Here is a 20,563-nt window from a genome sequence, read left to right as displayed (position 1 = left end):
ATTAATAATATTTTTTTTAACAAAAAAAAAAAAAAAACCATATTTGAGTCCCAACTGTCCTTCCAAAATTAAATCAAACTAAAATAAATTATTACAATATGCAATTGAATTGGATAATCTTTTATACCAAAAATAAAGATATAATTATAGATAAATTATATGATTAATAATTTAAATTATTAGTATATTTAGTAAAATTATTATATATAAATAATTATTATATTTAGTTGATAATAATATAATAATATAATTCAAATCATTAAATATAAATTAATATTTTTTGTTGGTTGAAACTAATATATATTATATTAAATATTTGTTTTATATATTTTCTAAAAATTTTAAAATATTCTAAAATATTTAATTGTCAATAATTTTTTAAAAAATATTTTTTATATTTTCCATTATTTTAATTAAAAAAGTGAATATTATTATCATAAATATTTAATAAATAAAATAATATTATATTAATAATATCTTAATCTATATTACACATTTTATTAACTGTTGCATTATTTTGATAATAAAAATATAATTAAAATATTTTATTATTTAATATATTAAATAAAATAATATCAATTAAAAAATGTATTATTCGGAAAACACCCCCTTAATATATTACACAATATTACTTTCCCAAGAGTAAAATTGAAACAAAAACTTTTCAAGGAGCGAACTAAGCCACGTTAATTTTCTTCCAGTTAATAAGCATATTAATTAAAATAACTTTTTTTATCTTTATACATATACCCACTTTTTTTATTTTTTATATATAATGTGAAATATAAAATATTTAAAATACATTTAAATTTTGTATTTATCCAATCGAAACTCCTTTAATCAAGTATAAACTCATCCATTCAAAATATAAAACTCATTTACTCATCCAACTAAAACTAAAATATGAGATAAAATTAAATAAAAATATAAATTTTTTTTGATAACTTTGACAATAAGAAGATTAGTTAAGTGGTTGACTCATCGACCAAGCACCCAAAAAAATTGGTTGGTTGGATGGTTGACCAGTTGACCAGTTGACCAGTTGACCAATCTATCCAATCAATTTCAAACCTCAGAATCTTCTCTTTTTAAAGATAAAATTAAATTAAAAAATGATTATATTTATATAATGAAAAAATAATTATTATATATGACTAAAAGATTAAAAGGAAAAAATAACCAATTTTAATTAACATCCCGACATACTCTGTTTACAAACAAAACCCATTGCAAAGATAAATAAAATACCAGGCATCCATATCATATAATAGTAATATACATACGACCACAGCTTGCTTTTAGTATGCATAACCTCGCTATGATTTCTCTCCACATAGAGCTAGCTGCAGCACATAACTCGATAAAAGTTGCCAGTCCACTCAATGCCAAAATTTTTCACATAAGTTTGAGGAAAGTGAAATGGACTAACCAACTTTGCACTGTCACTGATTGGTAATTTCTACAAGGCCAATTCAAGGCACATGCATAGAGTCTGGAGACATTGATATCATCTGCAGCAGACTTGAATTTGAAAATGTTTCTTCCAGTGCAGGTCCCCTCTTACTACCACCATCAATGCTCTCTTTTGTTACATTTATAAGCTCCTTGGCCACGTCAATCATACCAATTTTGCCGTCTCTACCGAATAACAAACACCTAGTTGCAAGGTCTGCAACTATCTCAATCTGCTCTCTTCGAAAAATCGGCTGCTCATGATAGTAAAGAGTTGGATCCAGAATTTCTTCTAGCTTCCCACTTCTTATTTTTTGCAATGTCACACTTGGCTGATCCACATGTTTTGACCCTGTGATAATCTCTAGAAGTAACACACCAAAATCGTATACATCATTTTGTTGACTCTGCAAACCTTCATGATTGTTACATGAATTAGACCCAATTTCAAGGCCGGTGCTTAGTAATCCAAAACCAGCTATTTTAATGGAATAATCTTCATCTAGAAAGATATAACCGGATTTGAGCTCGTGGTGGAAAATGGGAGGAAAAATCTCATACTGTAAGAATGCAAGAACACTAGCTGTTTCAGCAGCGATAATTAACCTCTTATACCAATCTAGGCCGGTTTTGTGCTCACTGTTTTGGCGCAAATGATCCTCCAAGGTACCATTTGCAGGATACTCATAGACAACTAGTGGGCTGTATTCAGAGTCAATGCAGCATCCAAGGAGGCGGGCTAAATTCCTGTGCAAAATTGCTGACAAAACCTCAACCTGGGATAGCACTTGTATGAGGTCTCTTTCATTCTCACATTGTACCTTATGTACCGCTACATGTGAACCATCCCTTATAACCCCAGCATAAACTGAACCATTTGTGCCTTCTACAAGTTTTTGACCATCTTTAAAACCTTTGGTAGCTACGTCTAGCTCTTGGTAAGTAAATAATCGAGTCCTACAGGCTTTGCGGAATGATATTGTACTGTGAAAATGGCCCTGTTCATGGTCAAATGCACCTGCTTTTCCAGATCGTTTTAGTAGACAAAAGAGAGCAAATAAGGAAGTAATAATGAAGGCTGGGGCAAGAACACCTGCATGTTAAAGATGGTACGGTACATGAGAGAACAATTTTATTTCTGTAATGCCATATATGCAATTGGATCAGAATATGAAGTTTCAATTATGCTTTAACAGTTGAGCAGAATCAGATGCATTTAATTTTCAGTTAACAAAACAAATCTTACCACCACCATTCCTATGTGAATTTCAAAACACAGAAGAGTCAATCTCGTGATTACTTACCAGCTACAATAACAACTTCTTTTTCACTTTTTCTTTCGGCAAAACAATCCTTGCCATATCCTTCCTGTCCATCCTTGATGCAGGCTATCAAAAAGAGAATTCCAATACATGGGACACATTAAAAAATCATAATTAGTGCCAATAACTTGCTTTTTAGGAACATGGCACAATAGAGAAAGCAAAAGATTGGGAACTTTTACAGGAAGATTACAAATTAGAAAAATTACCAACTTTCGTTTTTTGAAATAGCATTTTACATGGTTGCCTTTATCATGATGATCATCTCATAAAAAGATAATGAGATGGGGACACTTTAATGATGTAAATGATATGCAATAATCATGAATTCAGTGAATCGGGTCCTCTTAGTTACAGAACTAGTAAGACTCTTACATCTTTATCTTCTGTGAAAAATTGAGCCCTATTTGGGAAAGCAATTACAATGAAACAATAAATGTTTAAATTCGAAAATCCAATAATATTCAAAGCACACTTGAATGAAAGTTTCCCGAACGAAAACTGTGTCAATTCTCCTCAAGAACGAAATCTGTGTCAATTTTCCTCAAGATTATAATGAAATTGATGGCAAAAAGCATTAACACAGTCAAGACAAAGTGGAACGCTACTCACATTTTATGCAGCCAATTCCATTAGCAAATCCATCTCCCTCAAAACCATCCTGACAGGAGCACCTGACAGCAGCTTCAACTGCTGTGGCATTAACCACAATTGCATTGCTAGCACAAACTCCTTCCGATTTGTTTCCAGGAATAGCCCACTCTAATTTAACGCCACGCTTCCCAGAAATAGTTCCTCTTGAAACAGCCCAAGACGAAAATCCCCTGCACCCAAACTTGGAAAAAACAGAGAAGCCATCTCCAACTTGCCACACACTGTGATCAGATAGTGGATAACAGCAGCCAAGAGACCCTTTACTGTTTCCATCACAACCAGGCAAGTTATTTGTTTCACAGTCCGCTTTACACAAAGAAGAATCTTCACAATCATATAAACCAATAACATTGTCGACCGAGACAGCAAAGTTCTCATTTCTTCCAAAACCAAAAGAATTTAAATCGTTGTACTGTCGACAAGAAGTGATGTCTGGAAAGTCAACTAGCAACCCATCACTGAAGAATTCAAGAACTCGATATCTTTGAGTGTCGATGTTGAGGTAAAGCGTAGTTGAATTCAAACAAGATAATTTAAAAGCAGTAGAAACTGAAGAAGAGTTATTTAAGTAAAATGGATAAGAGATATTGAAGTTACCACATGTCTCATTGAATTGCATTTGTTGACATTGTCGTTGAGATTCTTGAAGTGAATAAGAGATAGTTAATTGGTGAAGAAGGGAAAGGAGAATAAAGGAAGTTAAATACAGAGATAACATTGCTTAACAAAGTGCTCAACAGAATACAGAGAGTTTAGAGAATATATCTCAGGGAAAGGTTTTAGAAGAAGAGAAGAAGTGAGTTTAAAGGGACTAAATGAGCAATGAGAACACGTCCATTTTCGTAGCCTTTTTGATAGTGGAACAATGTTGTACCATGTCAGAATCAGACCCACTTTAAGGGAGACCTAGATGGACACGTGGCAACATGAGAAGGTGAAAATGGTATTACATTGGATTGGGGAAGAGGAGACGATTGGTCTCAGGAATGGGTTACAGCTCGTTTTATAGTACCATATTGAATTTTGTGCTTCGTGGGAGCGTGGGCTATGAGTTTAGCATTTCAATTTATCTTTTCTTTCTGATACTATTTGGCTCTTCGTTACAAAATATAAACAATCAAAGATTTGAGGCATTGATATTAGAAAAATAAATGTAATAATGCATGTATGTAGTTTGAGAGTTACGGAATGTCAGATCTACAGGTTAACATAAAATATATCTAGTTTACAATAAACAAGAACAATGCATGCAGAATTGCAAGCCCCAAAGCCCTTGAACTCCACGCGTGGTGGGTATGTTAGCCGCTTTCGGGGTTACGTGGTCGCGACATCTGTGCTTTGACAGTGATGAACACCGATTTGGATGTACGATTCTAATTTTTAGTGCTAAAATTTGGGTGTACTTTTCTCGGTTCTGTTGTAATCTTTATTTTGGGATGCCAAAATTTGCTTGATGCGTGCCACTAGCTTTAAAACATGAGTAAATTAACTTTTCCCATGAAAGGTTTGCTTCTTCCAAATTGAACGTAGAAAATACATTTTCTCATTCAAATCTTGACTACTTTAATAGAAATTAAACTCTAAATATATGTAAAAAAATTTTTTTTTTTTACTAAAATACCTTACTAAAAGAGTATATTTTTTAATTTTACTTTATTAAATTAATATATTATCCTATTAAAGTCAATCAATCATCCATTCTTCTCCGAACACCCCCCAAACTACCACTACTAGACATTGCTCATTCCACTCACAATTTGCCACTGTCACCACCAAAGTCTTCTACCACTCCTATTCCATCACTGGTTAATCAATAACACCCTTCCCATCCGGTTGATACTTCCAAGCTTCTAACTTATGGTGCTTTTTAATTTGTTGGGTTGTACGAAAACTTAGGATTTGTTTTGGCTTTGAAGTAATAGATTGGGTTTGATCTTGGTAACCAATTGTGTGTTTAAGGAAATACCCGAGTGGATGCTCTTCTTGTTTTGTTGTGGAATTTGAAATTGTATTAGGTTCATGTATATCGACTACACTGTTGGAGTTTCATATATGTTGGAATGGAGGTTGGACAACGCAAGGAATTGTGATTTTGGAAATACATGAGGTTCCCTTGACTCATGGCACTTCCATTAAAAATTGAAATAGTTAATGATAATATAATAATTTACCTAAACATTGGATGGGAAAATGTTAATCACTATTGAACAATATCCCACTATTGAGCAGGCTTTGGCCTTCCACATCCAAGATTTATGGATGGTTGATTGTCATGACTCATGATGCTGAATTTGATTACAGAAGTAGAGAGTTTCAATTGATAGGGGGAAAGTAAAATCTTCTACAAAAATTGATGTTTCAAATCTAAAATTAAGGCGAGGGATTCTGAAAGTTGATGTTCTTTTGGAAAAATACATAAACGTAATTTTGCAGAACCATTCAAACCATTTTAATGTTTATTCACGAATGAATACCAGAGTACATGGTACGTTAAAATAAGGAAAGAAAATTGAAACTATTATGTATTATCCCTTATTACAAACACTCTCATGATGGTCAGTTTTGATGGAACCAGGAGAGGTCTGATTAATAGGAGACTTTAACCCTAAACCCTAATATACAATATTATAGTAACACCTAGAATCGGTTGGGTCTTTCATAATGGTTTGGAAAGCCACCAATTGTCAGCTGGGTATTGAAGTAGCTGTGAAAGAGATTGATAAAACTTTGCTTAGCCCAAAAGTCAGTGAAAATTTACTCGAGGGAATTTCTGTTCTCAGCAGAATCAATGGCCCCAACTCTATTCTGAACTACTAAGGTAAATATATATAGAGAAAGCTTATAACAGACAGCAAGCTGGCTCAGATCAACATGACCATAATCAGTTCAATCAGCAGATGTGCCCTGGATAGCAGCATTGCTTAATATGTTTCAGTAGTTAACACACTACTATAAATTTTTAGAAGCAAGAGTGAAATATAAGGGACATCTAGCAAAGAAAAAATTGAAAAGAAAAAAGAAAAATAAGGGGGAAAAGAAACTTACTAGTAAACATAGAAGACATACTTTTGAAGCTACGAAGGCAGATCATGGCCCATTCAATACGTAACGAGTCTTGTCTGAGTTTGTCTATTAAAAAGAGATATAAGCACAGTTGCTGGAGTTCAAGAAAGCAAATGAGACGATATACGGGTACCCAAGCAAATATAGTACACACACCTATACAGAAAAGTCTTGTTTTCTGGACCTGATAATAAACACCAAAAGAAAATAGATAAAGGCGAAAATTAGAAATAGATGCAAAGTAACAAATGTTGTTCTTTGCTTAATTGCATGCTACGTCAATTTTCTAAGTTGAGGCCTCTCCTTCCAAGCGTATCCTCTTCGGGCCTTTCTCGTCTGCTTGGTTGCTCGAATTAACTATTCTGTTTTCCCTGGTCTCCACTGAACATCTTTTGTATGGTTTAAAACCTGTTCGACGAGTCTTCAGCTTTCCGTGTCCAATCCCAATTGTCAGCGGCCCCTCCTCCCAGTTTTTTTCCCCTCTGAACATTGTAATATTCTCCAACTCTTGTTCGCCACAACATGAACCCCTAGTCTTGGTGTTCAGATCTAAAGTTGATGTATCTCCATCTTTGTCTTTGCCATTTTGCTTATCTACTTGGGTGTTATCCTTCATTGGCATGTCCTTCACATCATGTAGAGGTGAAAAGCTTTGTGGCAATACCTCCCTGAAGAAGAGTGCTTGAAATGCCAGCCGCCCCTGACATCCATTTGTAAACGTAAAAATGCTGAAACAACATCACACATCTATTTACAAACAAGAATTTTGAGTTTACCTCTTCAGAGACTTCCTTCCAAGAATCACTAACGTTGCTGCTGCTTCTAGTGCGACGAGTACTACAATCAGCGGCCAGATGATTTGGATCAGCTTCTTTTGATTCCTTTTCGCCTTTCTCATGCTTTTCAAGTGCATCTGTCTCAACTTCGCTGCTAGAAGGTGCGTTTGAACCACACGAGGAGCGGTCCACCTGTTTTCTGTTCTTTGTTTTGTCTGAATCGTTAAGCACATTTTCTTCCAGAGCCTTCTCATGTCTAGCAGCTTTTGATCCAGCATTAAGCTTTGCACTTGCACTCTCTTCAGAGTCCGATGTGGATAAACCAGGTGATTTAGAGGCTGAATGTTGAGCTTGCAAAGCCTCAGAATATTCTGGCTCCTGTTGCTGATCATCCAAGAGAGGATTTGGAGTGGTATTCTCTTTGCTCTCTGTTTTGGCTGCTGGAACTTGACCAGGATCCATTGACGGAACTGCTGTTGTAGATGGAAGGCAGGTAAATGCAGCATGGAGAGGAGCACACAAGGGAAGCAGTCCATGGGCCGCCCACCATGCAGTGGCAGCTGCTACAGTGGAAGCAGCAGTAGCTGCCATACTTGGAGCAGAATTCACTTGTCTAGATGGAAAGCCTCCCTGTGGACATGCAGGAGGATCTGCAGAATTTCCCAAACTTGCATAAGGCCAAAATGTTGCTGAAAAGCTTGCTGCAGCATGCGCTGCAGGGTTTTGTAACAGAGTAGACACAATAAGACTTGAAAAGGTGGAGGAGATGTGGAGAAATGATCTATAGTCATCTTGATTTTGGCGAACTGGGGTAAAGGGAGGATGAAAAGTTGGAAATGATGGATGAGTAGATGATGGCACATTACTCTGATGTTCAGTAGTGGCAGATGCAGCTGAATTTGTAAATAAATTAGAGTTTCCATGAACTTCTCTTGCAGGGTGAAATATGGACTCTTGCATTGGCATATCTGAAGGAGATTGAGTACCAGTTCCAAGGCTCCCATCAAGAATGTGCACAGAAACATGCCTAGGATAGTTATGCGCAGCTTGCATTTCATCTGTCTGTGATGCATCTTTAAAATTATCTGTTTTCTCGCCCTGGACTAATATCTTATCTGCTCGGCTAGAGCTTTCCAAGGTCAATGCTTTACTTGTGCCATTTTCCTGAAATGCCTGCTTGGCATCAGGTTTATCAATCTTTTCATTTCCCTCAAGTTCAACCGTGACATAAGATTCATATGTTTCATCCTGGTTGGCTGTGTCTTTCAGCACAGGAACAAATTCCTTAAGAGTGCACGAGTTTCTGAGTCCCAATGGCGTTGGTATAGAGTTTTTGTTTACTGAAGCAGAGGAACAGTGAGCCTCACATTGTAGGGTAAACACTTCTGAGCAATTTTCATCTTGATTATCTTTCGTATTTGTTGGCTTCTCATCTCCTTCAATTTTCTGACAATTAAGGATACATCTAAATTAATTATATAGAAAAAAGAAGCAATAAAATAAGTGACAAGACAATAACGTCTGTGAAGAGTGAAACAAGAAAATTCACCTCAGAAAATGGTTCTTTCTCTAAATCTGATAGTTGTTTACAATTCAATGCAGAAACTGGAGTTTGAATTTTTATATCTCTTGTCCCAACTTGCAATGTGTGAGCAGCTGAGTAGGTCTTCCGGGGATAAGGATTACGTGGTTTTCTTTTGGGGCGTGGAGGAGGTATGTCAATATCAATAGCTTGTCCTATTGGAACTCCTTTAGAATGAGCTTCCTTCTCCAGCTGCAAGTACGGTACTTTCAGTACTCATTAATTAGAGATGAAATTTCAACAAACAATAATATTTCATACACTAACAATGAGTACAAGCACAGAGACAAACGTTAATATGTTAACATGTGTTTTGGTAATTTTGAGTAAAAGATAAAATAACACCAATCACATAATGGTTATCTCAATATGTACCTAAATTTGTATTCAGTGTTAATGCATATTGTATTACTTTTCATCAAATTCTCTTCCACAACAAAGAGCTGCAGTCCAACCATCCAACATGAATAACTGAATGGCTTAACTGAACAATCATTCTAATCAACTTCCTCAGGATGCAATAATTAATCAAGACTGCATCCCCTGTTGTATTCATCTTTCTTTACGCAAACAAAATTTTAAGGAGTATAAACTCTGATAGCTAAATTTTATGGTCTTTACGAACATTCTCTACAATAAATAAGACACTCAAAGCATAAGATGATGCAATGAAACACTAAGCTATAATTGGCATAAATGTTAATAAGTTACGGGTTAAGGCTATTCAATCTTGCACTGTAAAAGCTATTGCTGATTTCGCTATTTCAAAGTCTTCATATAACTTGAAGCGTTGAGATAATCCCTAAATTTAATGGTAGCCATCAAGGGACCGTTTGGTTTAGGTAATGTTTGATTACTAAAATAGGAAAATTACCTTGAAAATAGATTACTTAGAAGATTACTGGGTATAAAATGATTACTATGTTTGATAAAATTTGATAGGTATAAATAATATTTGTGTTTGATTAATGGTAATAAAAGATTACTAGTAAATTATTTTACTTAAATACTTTTAAATATAATTATTTTTAAATATTTTTTATATTATTTGTCATATTAATTAAAAATAAATTTATTTTTATCTCAAAAAATTAATAAATAATAATATAATTATAATAAACTCAAGATTACCTTAGTAATATTTAAATACCTAAGGTGAAGGTGGTAATCAGATTACCACCTATATTACCTGCCACATCAACATTGGTAATAGAAGATTACTGTAATATTTTATTACTGATAAATCAAATAAAGGAATAAAAGATAGATTACCAAGGTAATCATAAAATCCCTTAACCAAATGCACCCTAAAGATTAAGACAGATTAGTCCATGTAACCAATTTAGCGAAGCTTGGGCTGTTTCAATGATCTCTTTTGCAAGAAGTATCAGTTTTTGCTGGTACTAAGAATTTACTACTATAGGCTTTCCTAACAGGAGGAGGGTCTCCATTAGATTCTGTTTTAGTATCCTCGGTGTGTGAGTTCATAAATGATGCCTAACCAACAATGTATGGAATCCTGAAAAGTATTCAATTCAACCATGCAATTTTCTTCTGAATATTAAATTACATACGTATCTCAACAAGGTCTCTAATGTATCATTCTCTCACTCCTATACAATATTGTTAGCATATGATCATCGCTTCTTTGTAAACCACTTGTAAAATATGGTTGCATTATTAAATTTTTCTGAAAACTAAATATGAATAACTTAATCAATTCTGTTAGAGATTCAAGATTGATATAAATTACAATTTCTTGATTTCTAGTTTACTAATTTTCTGTAATTGATTTGCTTCTATAAATTATATCACAGATCGATCAATAAACACATCAAAGAATTGAATTGTTTTCCATGGCATCAGAGTTAGGTTAATATTGACATCGTTGTTGACCTTCTGTTCTTGGTACTTCATCAGCCTTCCAGTGTTCACATTTTGGCTATTCTTTGTCAATCCTTTATCTACGTTTCAACAGTCATAGTCATCATCATTGGAGGATTTAGGTTTGGACTCTACCACCATTGCTGCTTTGGGTTTCATAGTTGTTGCCATCAGCCTTTGAAGCTTTGCCAGCTTTCGATTCTCCACCCTCAACTTTCGGTTTTCACAGACACTGTTAAGTCCTTCTTCCTTTACAACCATACCAAAAGTCCAATAGCAAGTTGGAACCTATTTCAGCCTTCATGCTAGAGTCACACACCTCCTTTTAATGTTAATTGTCCACTTTTATCTCCATTGTTAACAAGTTCCCTGTTGTTTGTTAACATCAATTGTTTGCTTAAACGTTTGATTCCACAAAAGTTAACGACAATTCATTTACTATTGTTTTCTTACTTCTCTAGTTTTCCCTTTATTGTTTCTTAATTTGACCCATCCCTTTGTTGTTTGACCTTCACACCTCCACACTAGACACTCCCCCCCATTTTTGAAAAATCATCATAATGACTAATTCCGGAAGTGTTACTTCCAACCCATTAAGAACTGCACCCAATCACTGACTTTTCAACTTATGGGGAACTTCCAAATATGTGAGAATATCGATTGGATGGAAAGATTATATTCAGTGGTCCCAAATTGTGAAGACACACGAGAGAGAAAAAACATAACCATTTACTAGGAACTAGGTCTTGCCCAAAGAAACCTACATTTCAAGCCTGGAGTGCAGAATGGAGCATCAAGCAACCTGACATCAGTAAGAATTGTATGTTCCTCTCCACTGCCCAAAATTTGGAAGGTCGTTTGCCAATCATACTCTACAGTCTAAGACACAGCTATGAATATGAGCTAAGAACAAAGATTTGCACAACCAAACAAGCCACTCTTTCAGTAATTGAGTACTACAATGTTAAGAAATGATTTTGGCTTGTATTAGACCATTATCAAAAACTAGTGACAAAGGACCCAACGGATACTAATACTTTTCAAATCCATATGGAGAGACTGTATTTTTTATTTTTTGGAGAGTTTGAATGTGGAATCTAACCAAGTTTGAGTTTAACTTTCGGGAAAGAAGCAATTGCCACCATTGTCTGAAGTATTTGCTCTTGTGAGGGCTGAAGAAAGTAAAACAATTATACTTAAGACTCAACAAACTGAAGGGTTAGCTATGGCATCAAAAGGAGGTCAAGACAAAAAATATTCTAGGCAATTATCAGAAGATAGATTCAATGAAATCATCATGTCAAGATGGGTTATGGTGTACGTACTATAATAAGCCTAACATACAAGGGAGAATTGTTTTGACTTAATAGAAAGGATCAAGTACTGACCACAAAAGGAGGCAAGCAGCAAAATCAAGATAACCTTGCCAAAACAAATGAAACATCTCAAATAACACCAATTGTTAATGAAGTTGAATTCAGCAGAAGAGATTGAAAAGCTAAAAGTTTTATTGCCTCTCTCACCAAGATTTTTGATTCTTTTAAAACTTATTGGGTTATAGATTCTAGTGCTACTGATCATATGACCCACCATTTCTTTAATTTGATACATATCTACCAACCCCTGGCAACTGAAAAATTTTGTTAAGGAGGGCTCAACAATTCCAACTACCAATCATGGTAATATCCAAGTCACATAGATCACCAAATATCTAGTTCTCCAAAAAAGTCCTTTGGCTTCATCACTTTAGACTTAGCCATCCTTTGTTTCAAGTTCTCAAAATCATGTTTCCTTTACACTTTCAAAACATTTCCATAGAATGCTTGCATTGTGACATGTGAGTTTGCCAAACATCACCATGTATCCTATCCTTTAAGTTTAATAAAATCATCAAAACCATTCTCTTATTCATTCTGATATTTATGGTCCATCTAAAATTCCTAATTTGATTGGTTCTAAGTGATTTGTTTCATTCATTAATGATTATACTCTTCTGATTTGGCTTTATCTCATAAAGAAAAATCTGAAATGTCCAATTTTTTTCTTTTTCATAATAGGATAAAAATTTCATTTGGTGAATATATTAAGAGGTTTCAATTTGATAATAGAAAAGAATTCTTTAACCAAACCTTAATTTCATCGAAAGGGAATCATACATGAATCTTTATCCGTTGACATATCACAACAAAATGAGGTGGTCAAACACAAAACAAGACACTTTCTAGAGGTTACTCAGGCATCAATTTTCCATTCTAATGTTTTGAATTTTTTTTGGGGGGAAAACAACTTTAACCGTTATCTCTTTCATAAATCAAACCCCTTCTAAAATTATTGATAATCAAAATCTTCTAGGTACGTTTAAGTTTGGTCTTGAAAATGTTATTCTCATTTCTTTTCCTTTAAAAATCTTTAATTGTACCTCATACGTTCGTATTCAAAAAAATAATCACACTAAGTTTTGTCCTTAAGCAACTACAATGTGTCTTCATCAATTACTAGTCACCAAAAATGGTACATATGTTTCTATCCTCCAAGCCACAAAGTCTTTGTTACTATGAATGTCACTTTATGTGAAACTCAACCCCTTCATTTTGCTCAGTTCTCTCATCTTTAAGGGGAGAGTTCCAAGAAAGATGCAATTTTAGATTTAGTTTTCTTTGACCTACCTACTTAAGCATTTGTACTTAAATTGTCCAAATCACCCAATCTACTTTAATCATTACCAAAAGTCCAAACTGACCCCATTTGAGTCATCTACGCTAAGTTTACATGATCAACAACCATAATCAATTCTACTATCATAAGAATTAAAGGTTTATCCAAGACATATGTTGTTGAACTCCAAAGTATTTCGATGAAAACAAAAACAAGCAGAATGATCTAACTTAACTAAAAAGTGCATAACTCTTAAACAAGCAAAATGATCTAACTTGTCTAAGGCATGACTCAAGTCATGACCAATATAAACAATTCTTAAAAAAATGTAGGACAAAGTCTCGGAACGCTTGTTCCAATCTAAGTGGGCAAATCATTTCAAGTAAAACGACTTGTTTTAGGATCCAGATAGATCCTCAAGATATTGGGCAAAGCTGAATAAAATTTTAAAAGGCTCATTCACTATTTATGAACACCATTTTGGTCAAATTTAAAGTTGTCCACACAAAGACAAAATTTTTGCAAAACTGTTTGTTTCATACAAAGAGAAGTCAATGTGAGAAGAAAAGTCAAAGAGTTCAAAACACCGGTTCAATAGTCATGAATGTTCATTCTTGATGTCACTCAAGCAAGACTCCTACCCATTCTAGTGCCCGTTAGATTCTCATAAATAATGAGAAAAAATGGTGACGCTCGTTCCAAGCATCGAGACATTGTCCTGTATCTTGGCAGAAAAGAAAATTCAACCATTGGAGAAAATTTGCTTTTTGGAAATCATACCATAAGTTTTGGCGAATGTCGATTCTATAGTCACTTTTAATGAGAAAATTGTCATTTTCACAAGTCAATAGTTACATTTTTCTTCTTAACGGCTATTTTGCTGGAGTCAACTTCAAAACACTATAAAAGTAGCCATTTAAAGTTGAAAGAAGGATATAGGAAGATTTTACAAATCATTATACATTGATTCAAGCTATAACCTCCAATACACTTACTCTCTTTGAACTTAACTCATACTCTTGAGAGAAATCTCGCGACAAATTAATTATACTCAACCTTGTAAGATAAAACTTGTACACAATTTTTTACTACTCTTCAAATTTGAGTGAAGTCCCAAACAATTATTACAGTGGGTGAAATTCCAAACAAACTACTTTTATAAAGTGCAATCTCATTTTATTGGAACTTTAAGGGGGTTTGCTTGAAGAGTGAACGTAGAAGACTTGAGACAAAAAAAACTCCAAATCACAATAAATCTATTGAGCAATCTCAAACCCTTTCTATTTTCAAGTTGTTTTTTCACTACTTGTTTAGTTGCTTAAATTTGCTTAGTATTAATTTCAAATCATTTTTAGTAACTCGTATTCAACCCCTAGCAGTAATTTTACCCATTAGGGTTTTACACATACAACTCAATCCGAACCAACAAATTAAAGATTTTGAATTGTTTCCAGGTACTAAAATTTCACTTTTTCCTTCATCTTCTAATAAAAAAAATCTGACCTTAATTATCATTGCAAAAAGAAAAGGAACAAAAAAAGTGCACCCAATATCCTATATTTGATTTTGTATCCTTAGACACATTGTTCCCCATCATAAAATTTTGAATTGTTTCCAGGTACTAAAGATTTTGAATTGTTTCCAGGTACTAAAATTTCACTTTTTCCTTCATCTTCTAATAAAAAAATCTGACCTTAATTATCATTGCAAAAAGAAAAGGAACAAAAAAAGTGTACCCAATATCCTATATTTGATTTTGTATCCTTAGACACATTGTTCCCCATCATAAAAGCTTTATTACCACTTTAGATTCCATCAGTGTACAAAAAACAATTTAAGAAACTTTAAGGACAAGAAGCAAGCACTTGCCATGAAAGAGAAGATGAATACGTTAGAAATAAATTGAACATGGGAGATTGTTACTTGGCCTAGAGACATGAAACCTATGAGATGCCGATTGGCTTATACTTTGCACTATAGAGTTTATGGCTCTCTTGAATGATACAAGGCAAACTAGTAGCAAAAAGGTATATATAGACATATGAGATAGATTATCTTTAATCGTTTGCACTAGTGGCAAAAATGAATATTTTGAGAGTCTTTTTGTCCTTGGCAATATAGTTTGATTGGAGCCTCCAATGATGTGAAGAATGTTTTTCTTCATTGAGTTTTAGAGGAGAAAGTATTTATGGAGCCTTCACCTAGTTTTGATGGATCAATTGAGCCAAACATAATATGTCAACTAAAGAAGGCTCTTTATGGATTATAACAATCATCAAGGGCATGGTTTGGGAGGTTTACAATAGTTATGTTACAGATGGGATTAAAACAATATCTGTTGATATTATTGGATAACTACATTGATGTTTTGAGTTAGAATCCTACCATGTTTTTATTTTAATATGTGTGGTCTTGATTTAGGTGATGAATGATTATGTATGGACACTTGATTGCAAAAGCTTTCAAGTTAATTGGTTAATACTCTCTGTTAGGACTAATGTATACATATCACGCAGGAAGAAATACCCTAAAGAGAGGAAACCAAAAGGGGACAGCAAAAGGGGACAGATGTCACCCCAGCATACCCCAAGGCCTTCAGAACCAATAAAGCACAGCAAGTCACAGACAACAGCTGCAGAAACGGTTAAAGGGATATAAAAGAGAAGGAGTGAGGGGGAGAGAAGGCAGAAAAGAAATATCAGAAGAGTGGAGGGGAATTGAGGAGGGAACAGACCTTTTGAAGGCTCTGTAGGCTATTTACTTATTGTTAAGTTCATATTTAGTTGCTGTAATCTGGGTTTTTCCAGAGAAACATTAAGGATTTTACTTCTGTAATCAGGAGATATTGCTTATCTTTATATTTCGGGAATGTTATCAAACTTTTACATTTGATTGAATTACACATACATTGTTCATTTTACATATTTGAGGATATTGGTTCTCTCCTGTATCTTTCTTCTCTACATTTGAGAATTACACATACATTGCTTAAAACCCAGATTAATGTTAAGATTCCAAGTGCAAGGTATGGGACTTGGATCCCACATTGGAAAGTATGGACAACTAATGTGGGGTTTATATGGCCTCGGACTCTCTCATCTCAAAAGCTAGTTTTTGAGGTGTGGTTCTCCTAAGGTTCGTATCATTTGGTATCAGAGTCATCACCATGTCTCCCAGTCGCAATCGTGCGGCGCGGGTGGTGACGCCGACACTGCAGTGTTTGCCCGGGGCTAGCAGGGAGCTAGCGTACAGCCAGCCCGCGTGGGCGTCGGGGCCACGGAGCGTGGTGGTATGTTAAGATCCCAAGTGCAAGGTATGAGACTTGGATCCCACATTGGAAAGTATGAGCAACTAATGTGGGGTTTATATAGTCTTGGGCTCTCCCATCTCAATAGCTAGCTTTTGAGATATGGTTCTCCTAAGATTCGTATCACTCTCCTTTGTAATTGGAGAGCAATCAAGTTTTGTTTGGTTTGAATCTATCTTATGCAATATTCTTAAATTCATCTTTCCCTACCAACGTAAAAACCCACTTAAAATTTTACTTACTCAGTCCATCTTCCTCAAAAAGGAACTTTTCTATTTATGCACAATATGCATCACAAACCTGATGAAGTTAATGCAAAAACAGTCAGCACAGACAAGAACAAATTATTTGTTTGTAAAACCATTATGCATAATATGACACATATAAGCAACATGCATAATAAGATTATGTTTGAAAACAGATAATTACAGCTACATGCAAATTTCTGCAAGAGTTTGTCTACATAACAATGATTAGGCAAAATTATTTACTGATTCATGTACCATATGTTGAATGGACGAAAAGTAAGTATTCAAAAGCAAACTAATCAAATCTTAGAGTGCATATTAGACTGATTAATAATCTCATGAAGCAGTTAAATCTAAAACCAGGCAATCAGAAGCAGATATGTATATTTGAAGTAAAAGAAAGGCAATAAGTTACTGATTGACCTTAGAAAAAAACTTTTGGGCATGGCTTCTGATCTGCACAGCAGTCTTTGTTCCTATGTGTTCTGCACACCACCATGTAAAACATGGAAACAAGAGAAGAGACAGGTCTCCAATTAAGTGAAAAATACAAGATAATAAAATATGCCATTCCCACTGGATACATTCAGCAGATTCAAATCTACAATTCTAGAACCACACATCTACTTATAAGCTATTTAACTTGCAGAACCCCCAAAAAATAAAACTAAATTAAAAGGTATGAGAACAAAATTCACCTTCAATGCGTTGCCAAGCTCGTCCATAGAGCTTCAGGGCTTCGAGAAACCTATTATGCTCCTCTTCCGTCCACCGCTCTCGTTGCTTAGTAATTGTATAAGGCTTCCTCGTCTATATCATTTAACAAAATTCACAGTTCACATATGACATCTTTAATTATTTATTTCATATCACTAAAAAACAGTTAAAGTTCATATTTGATGTGACCTTAATAATCAAATCTTCTCCAGAGGAATAGGTGTCCATCACCAGACCTCGGCAGCTAGCGCTGCTTCAAATACTCTCTAACCAGCAACGGATAATACAAAAACCTCTCTTCATTTTTTATTTCAACATCAATTAATAAAGCCGTTGTTGAACAAAACCCGATAAGGCAACACTACTGCAGAAGAGAAAAAAAAGCGACAGCAATCGATAGAGATCCGTTTGTTTGATTTCAGTACAACATGCATTCGAATTCACATTCACTGAGGACTACAAAATAATGATTATACAAAGTAAAACAATAACTATACTAAATTATTGTGAAATTATAAGAATCCACCAGAACAGAGAGAGACAGAGACGCTTCTCCGAAAGAACTTAAAAGAAAATTCCTTTATTCAGAATCCTCACCAAAACGAACCCGTAGACGCCAAAACCTTTAAAATACGAAAAACAAACAGAGAGAGGAAAACTCGAATCAGTAATCAAACAGTCATTTCTGCATCTAGTTATCACATCCCAGCACAAAATACATTCCCTCGAATAGTACTTTTAACCGTTTCTCTTTGTTTGCCAAGAAAAAGTTTCAAGTATGGAAATGAAAACATACATTCAAATCTCATATTCAATTATTGATAGAAAAAAAAAAAAAAAACTGCTGGTGCTAAACTTGAAAATTAATTTTAGTTCCTTTAGAGTGGATATTCTAGGCGACCAAACAGAGAAGCTGCGGAAGTAAAAAAGTATGGAAATATGTAAAGAACACCTTTGAAGAAAGCCATGGAGTATGTGCAGTCTGAAAGCATCAATAAGGTTTGTAATCAAGCATGTTTCGAATTCACCGGCAACTTGCCGAAGAACTCATTATTGGCGGCAATGGTGGATCTGAATCGAAAAAACTTTAATCAGAGCACTGAAAAGAAAACAAGCAGAAGTGAAAGACTAGTTGCGAGATCGTATACTCCAGAAACGTCAGTTTGGGAAACTTAGGAGCAATCTCAGCCACTATAATTTTTTTGTGGATTTTTTTCTAAAAAATTCCCTAAATTTATTTGAGGCTACAAAAGAGCGAAGGGGTAACCGGGGAGAGATGGGAAACGCAGGATTACAGGATTATGCCAAGTGGCGAAAACTTAGTGGATGATTAATTTAAAGCTCACCCATGCACTTTTCCCATTTTATTTTTTAGCCTTCACCTCAACTGTTGTACCATCTTCAAATCTCTGCCACAAGTTTCCATATAATGAGGTTAAGTTCGTAAAAGCACCTCCACTTGTGACTTCTGGGCCCTTTTGTGACGTGGCTTATAAAAGAAGACTGTCTTCATCCGGTCATATTAGTACGAACAAGTAAGGAAAGCGGCTGGAGTTTCGCCAGCATGTCAGTGATGACTGGTACGTGGCGGTTTTAAAGACAGTGGGGGTTGGCAATCTTGGGTGAAGCCCACGAGGGACATTGCATCAAAGTGCAGCTTTTGCTGTTCGTAAACAGTGGCCTATGACCGCTAGCTTGTTTGAAATTGGAAATGATTAAGCTGAAGTACAATGTTAGTAGTTATTTATTTCTAAGAATCCTTCATTATGATTGAGGAAGATATGTGATGAAACTTGCAAATAATAAAATATTCAAAATTCATCAAAACTTCCTTCAACAACAGTAACATTATAATTGGTAAGTGAGAAAGCTCTTTATAATTATGTTTGAAAATGAATAATATTATATTTATTTATTTTAGATATACAAATTTATATTTATTATTATATAATTGAATAATATTTTATTTTTAATTTAAAATTATTAAATTATATATTTATATACTTTAAATAAATACATATAATTTTATTAAAATATAAAATAATAAAGACCAAATTTATGTTTACTATATTGGTATTTACTATTTGTTATGATATGTTTACCTACGCAAGTCACAAAGAGTGATCAAGTATCTATTAGAGATAATTTGGAGAATAAATTCTTTTTTTAGTAGTTATTAATAAAAGGGTTTCATAAGTATGGTAAGCATAGCTTATTTGAACCAAAGAGCTTCCAAAGGAACTTCCCTTTTGCTTTGTTCTTTGGTATATACAGAAAACATGTTATCACTACCCAAAAACACTTAGTACGTGAAGATCTTCTAAATTTGTGAGTTCATTTAATTAAGAGAATACATGTATCGTAAAAAAAAATTGGATGCAATTCCTTATTTTTCATTAAAAATTATATATGTTATCTAATCGGTTTAATCAGTTTTACATTTAATGTATTGTTAAGATAATACCTATATTTTCACTATTTATTATATTACATTCGTATAACTTTTATATTATTTTTTTTATTCACCTTATTGACCATGAACATTGGTTCATACTCTTCAAGTAAGAAGATATTTGTTCAATATAAGTGAATGAATAAATTTGTTCAGACAATGTAAGCTATTTACACGTTTATAATGTAAATTGTCTACACATCTATATCAAGATGTTAAATTATTGATCTGCTAGATGTGTATTAAGAATCTATTACTTAAACATAGATATCATTAGAGATAAAATTATTAATGGGTAAATTATTTTCCCATAATAATTACGGTATTTCTAAAAATCCTACACATAAAACTGTACCTGAAAAAATTTTAAGTGACACGAATTCGGAGTTACGGATTTAACGATACATCGGAAAAATTAAGATTGGACCACTTTTGGATCTCAGAAATTAGA

The 20,563-nt window shown here is 34.1% G+C and overlaps 2 protein-coding genes across 7 annotated transcripts; both read right to left on the bottom strand.

Annotated features, from left to right (window-relative positions):
* Positions 1 to 1,202: 1,202 nt before the first annotated feature.
* On the bottom strand, positions 1,203 to 4,275 carry LOC123224322 (probably inactive receptor-like protein kinase At2g46850). The gene is made up of 3 exons (XM_044647958.1): positions 3,387 to 4,275; positions 2,757 to 2,840; positions 1,203 to 2,545 (listed from the first exon to the last, which is right to left on the bottom strand). Exons 1-3 carry the CDS (start codon positions 4,144 to 4,146, stop codon positions 1,473 to 1,475), a joined length of 1,917 nt encoding a protein of 638 aa, XP_044503893.1. The 5' UTR covers positions 4,147 to 4,275; the 3' UTR covers positions 1,203 to 1,472.
* A 2,219-nt stretch (positions 4,276 to 6,494) lies between these two features.
* LOC123222868 (protein LATE ELONGATED HYPOCOTYL-like) lies at positions 6,495 to 18,948 on the bottom strand. 6 transcript variants are annotated; one of them, XM_044645861.1, is made up of 9 exons: positions 18,809 to 18,948; positions 18,613 to 18,731; positions 18,258 to 18,283; positions 17,850 to 18,024; positions 17,642 to 17,753; positions 17,367 to 17,428; positions 8,817 to 9,041; positions 7,268 to 8,713; positions 6,495 to 7,191 (listed from the first exon to the last, which is right to left on the bottom strand). In XM_044645861.1, the coding sequence occupies exons 4-9, from the start codon at positions 17,886 to 17,888 to the stop codon at positions 6,778 to 6,780; spliced, it is 2,298 nt and encodes a 765-aa protein (XP_044501796.1). In that variant the 5' UTR covers positions 17,889 to 18,024; positions 18,258 to 18,283; positions 18,613 to 18,731; positions 18,809 to 18,948; the 3' UTR covers positions 6,495 to 6,777. The 6 variants fall into 6 exon arrangements, with proteins under 6 accessions (XP_044501796.1, XP_044501800.1, XP_044501797.1 ...); XM_044645865.1 differs by lacking the exon at positions 18,258 to 18,283 and having other exon boundaries at positions 17,850 to 17,957; XM_044645862.1 differs by having other exon boundaries at positions 18,187 to 18,283; positions 18,613 to 18,871.
* Positions 18,949 to 20,563: the final 1,615 nt, after the last annotated feature.

Source organism: Mangifera indica, chromosome 8 (genome assembly GCF_011075055.1).
Source record: "Mangifera indica cultivar Alphonso chromosome 8, CATAS_Mindica_2.1, whole genome shotgun sequence".
Lineage (NCBI taxonomy): Eukaryota > Viridiplantae > Streptophyta > Magnoliopsida > Sapindales > Anacardiaceae > Mangifera > Mangifera indica.
This window is presented reverse-complemented; position numbering and strand designations above follow the sequence as displayed.

Excerpts from the sequence above, each read along its gene's own strand:
- LOC123224322 (XM_044647958.1), bottom strand. The coding sequence starts at position 4,146 with ATGTTATCTCTGTATTTAACTTCCTTTATTCTCCTTTCCCTTCTTCAC. Across the intron at positions 2,841-3,386 it reads TGGAATTGGCTGCATAAAAT|CCTGCATCAAGGATGGACAG; the intron begins GTGAGTAGCGTT and ends TCTTTTTGATAG. Across the intron at positions 2,546-2,756 it reads AGAAGTTGTTATTGTAGCTG|GTGTTCTTGCCCCAGCCTTC; the intron begins GTAAGTAATCAC and ends TTTAACATGCAG.
- LOC123222868 (XM_044645861.1), bottom strand. The coding sequence starts at position 17,888 with ATGGACACCTATTCCTCTGGAGAAGATTTGATTATTAAG. Across the intron at positions 9,042-17,366 it reads CCCAAAAGTTTTTTTCTAAG|CTGGAGAAGGAAGCTCATTC; the intron begins GTCAATCAGTAA and ends CCGTACTTGCAG. Across the intron at positions 8,714-8,816 it reads AGAAAGAACCATTTTCTGAG|AAAATTGAAGGAGATGAGAA; the intron begins GTGAATTTTCTT and ends CTTAATTGTCAG.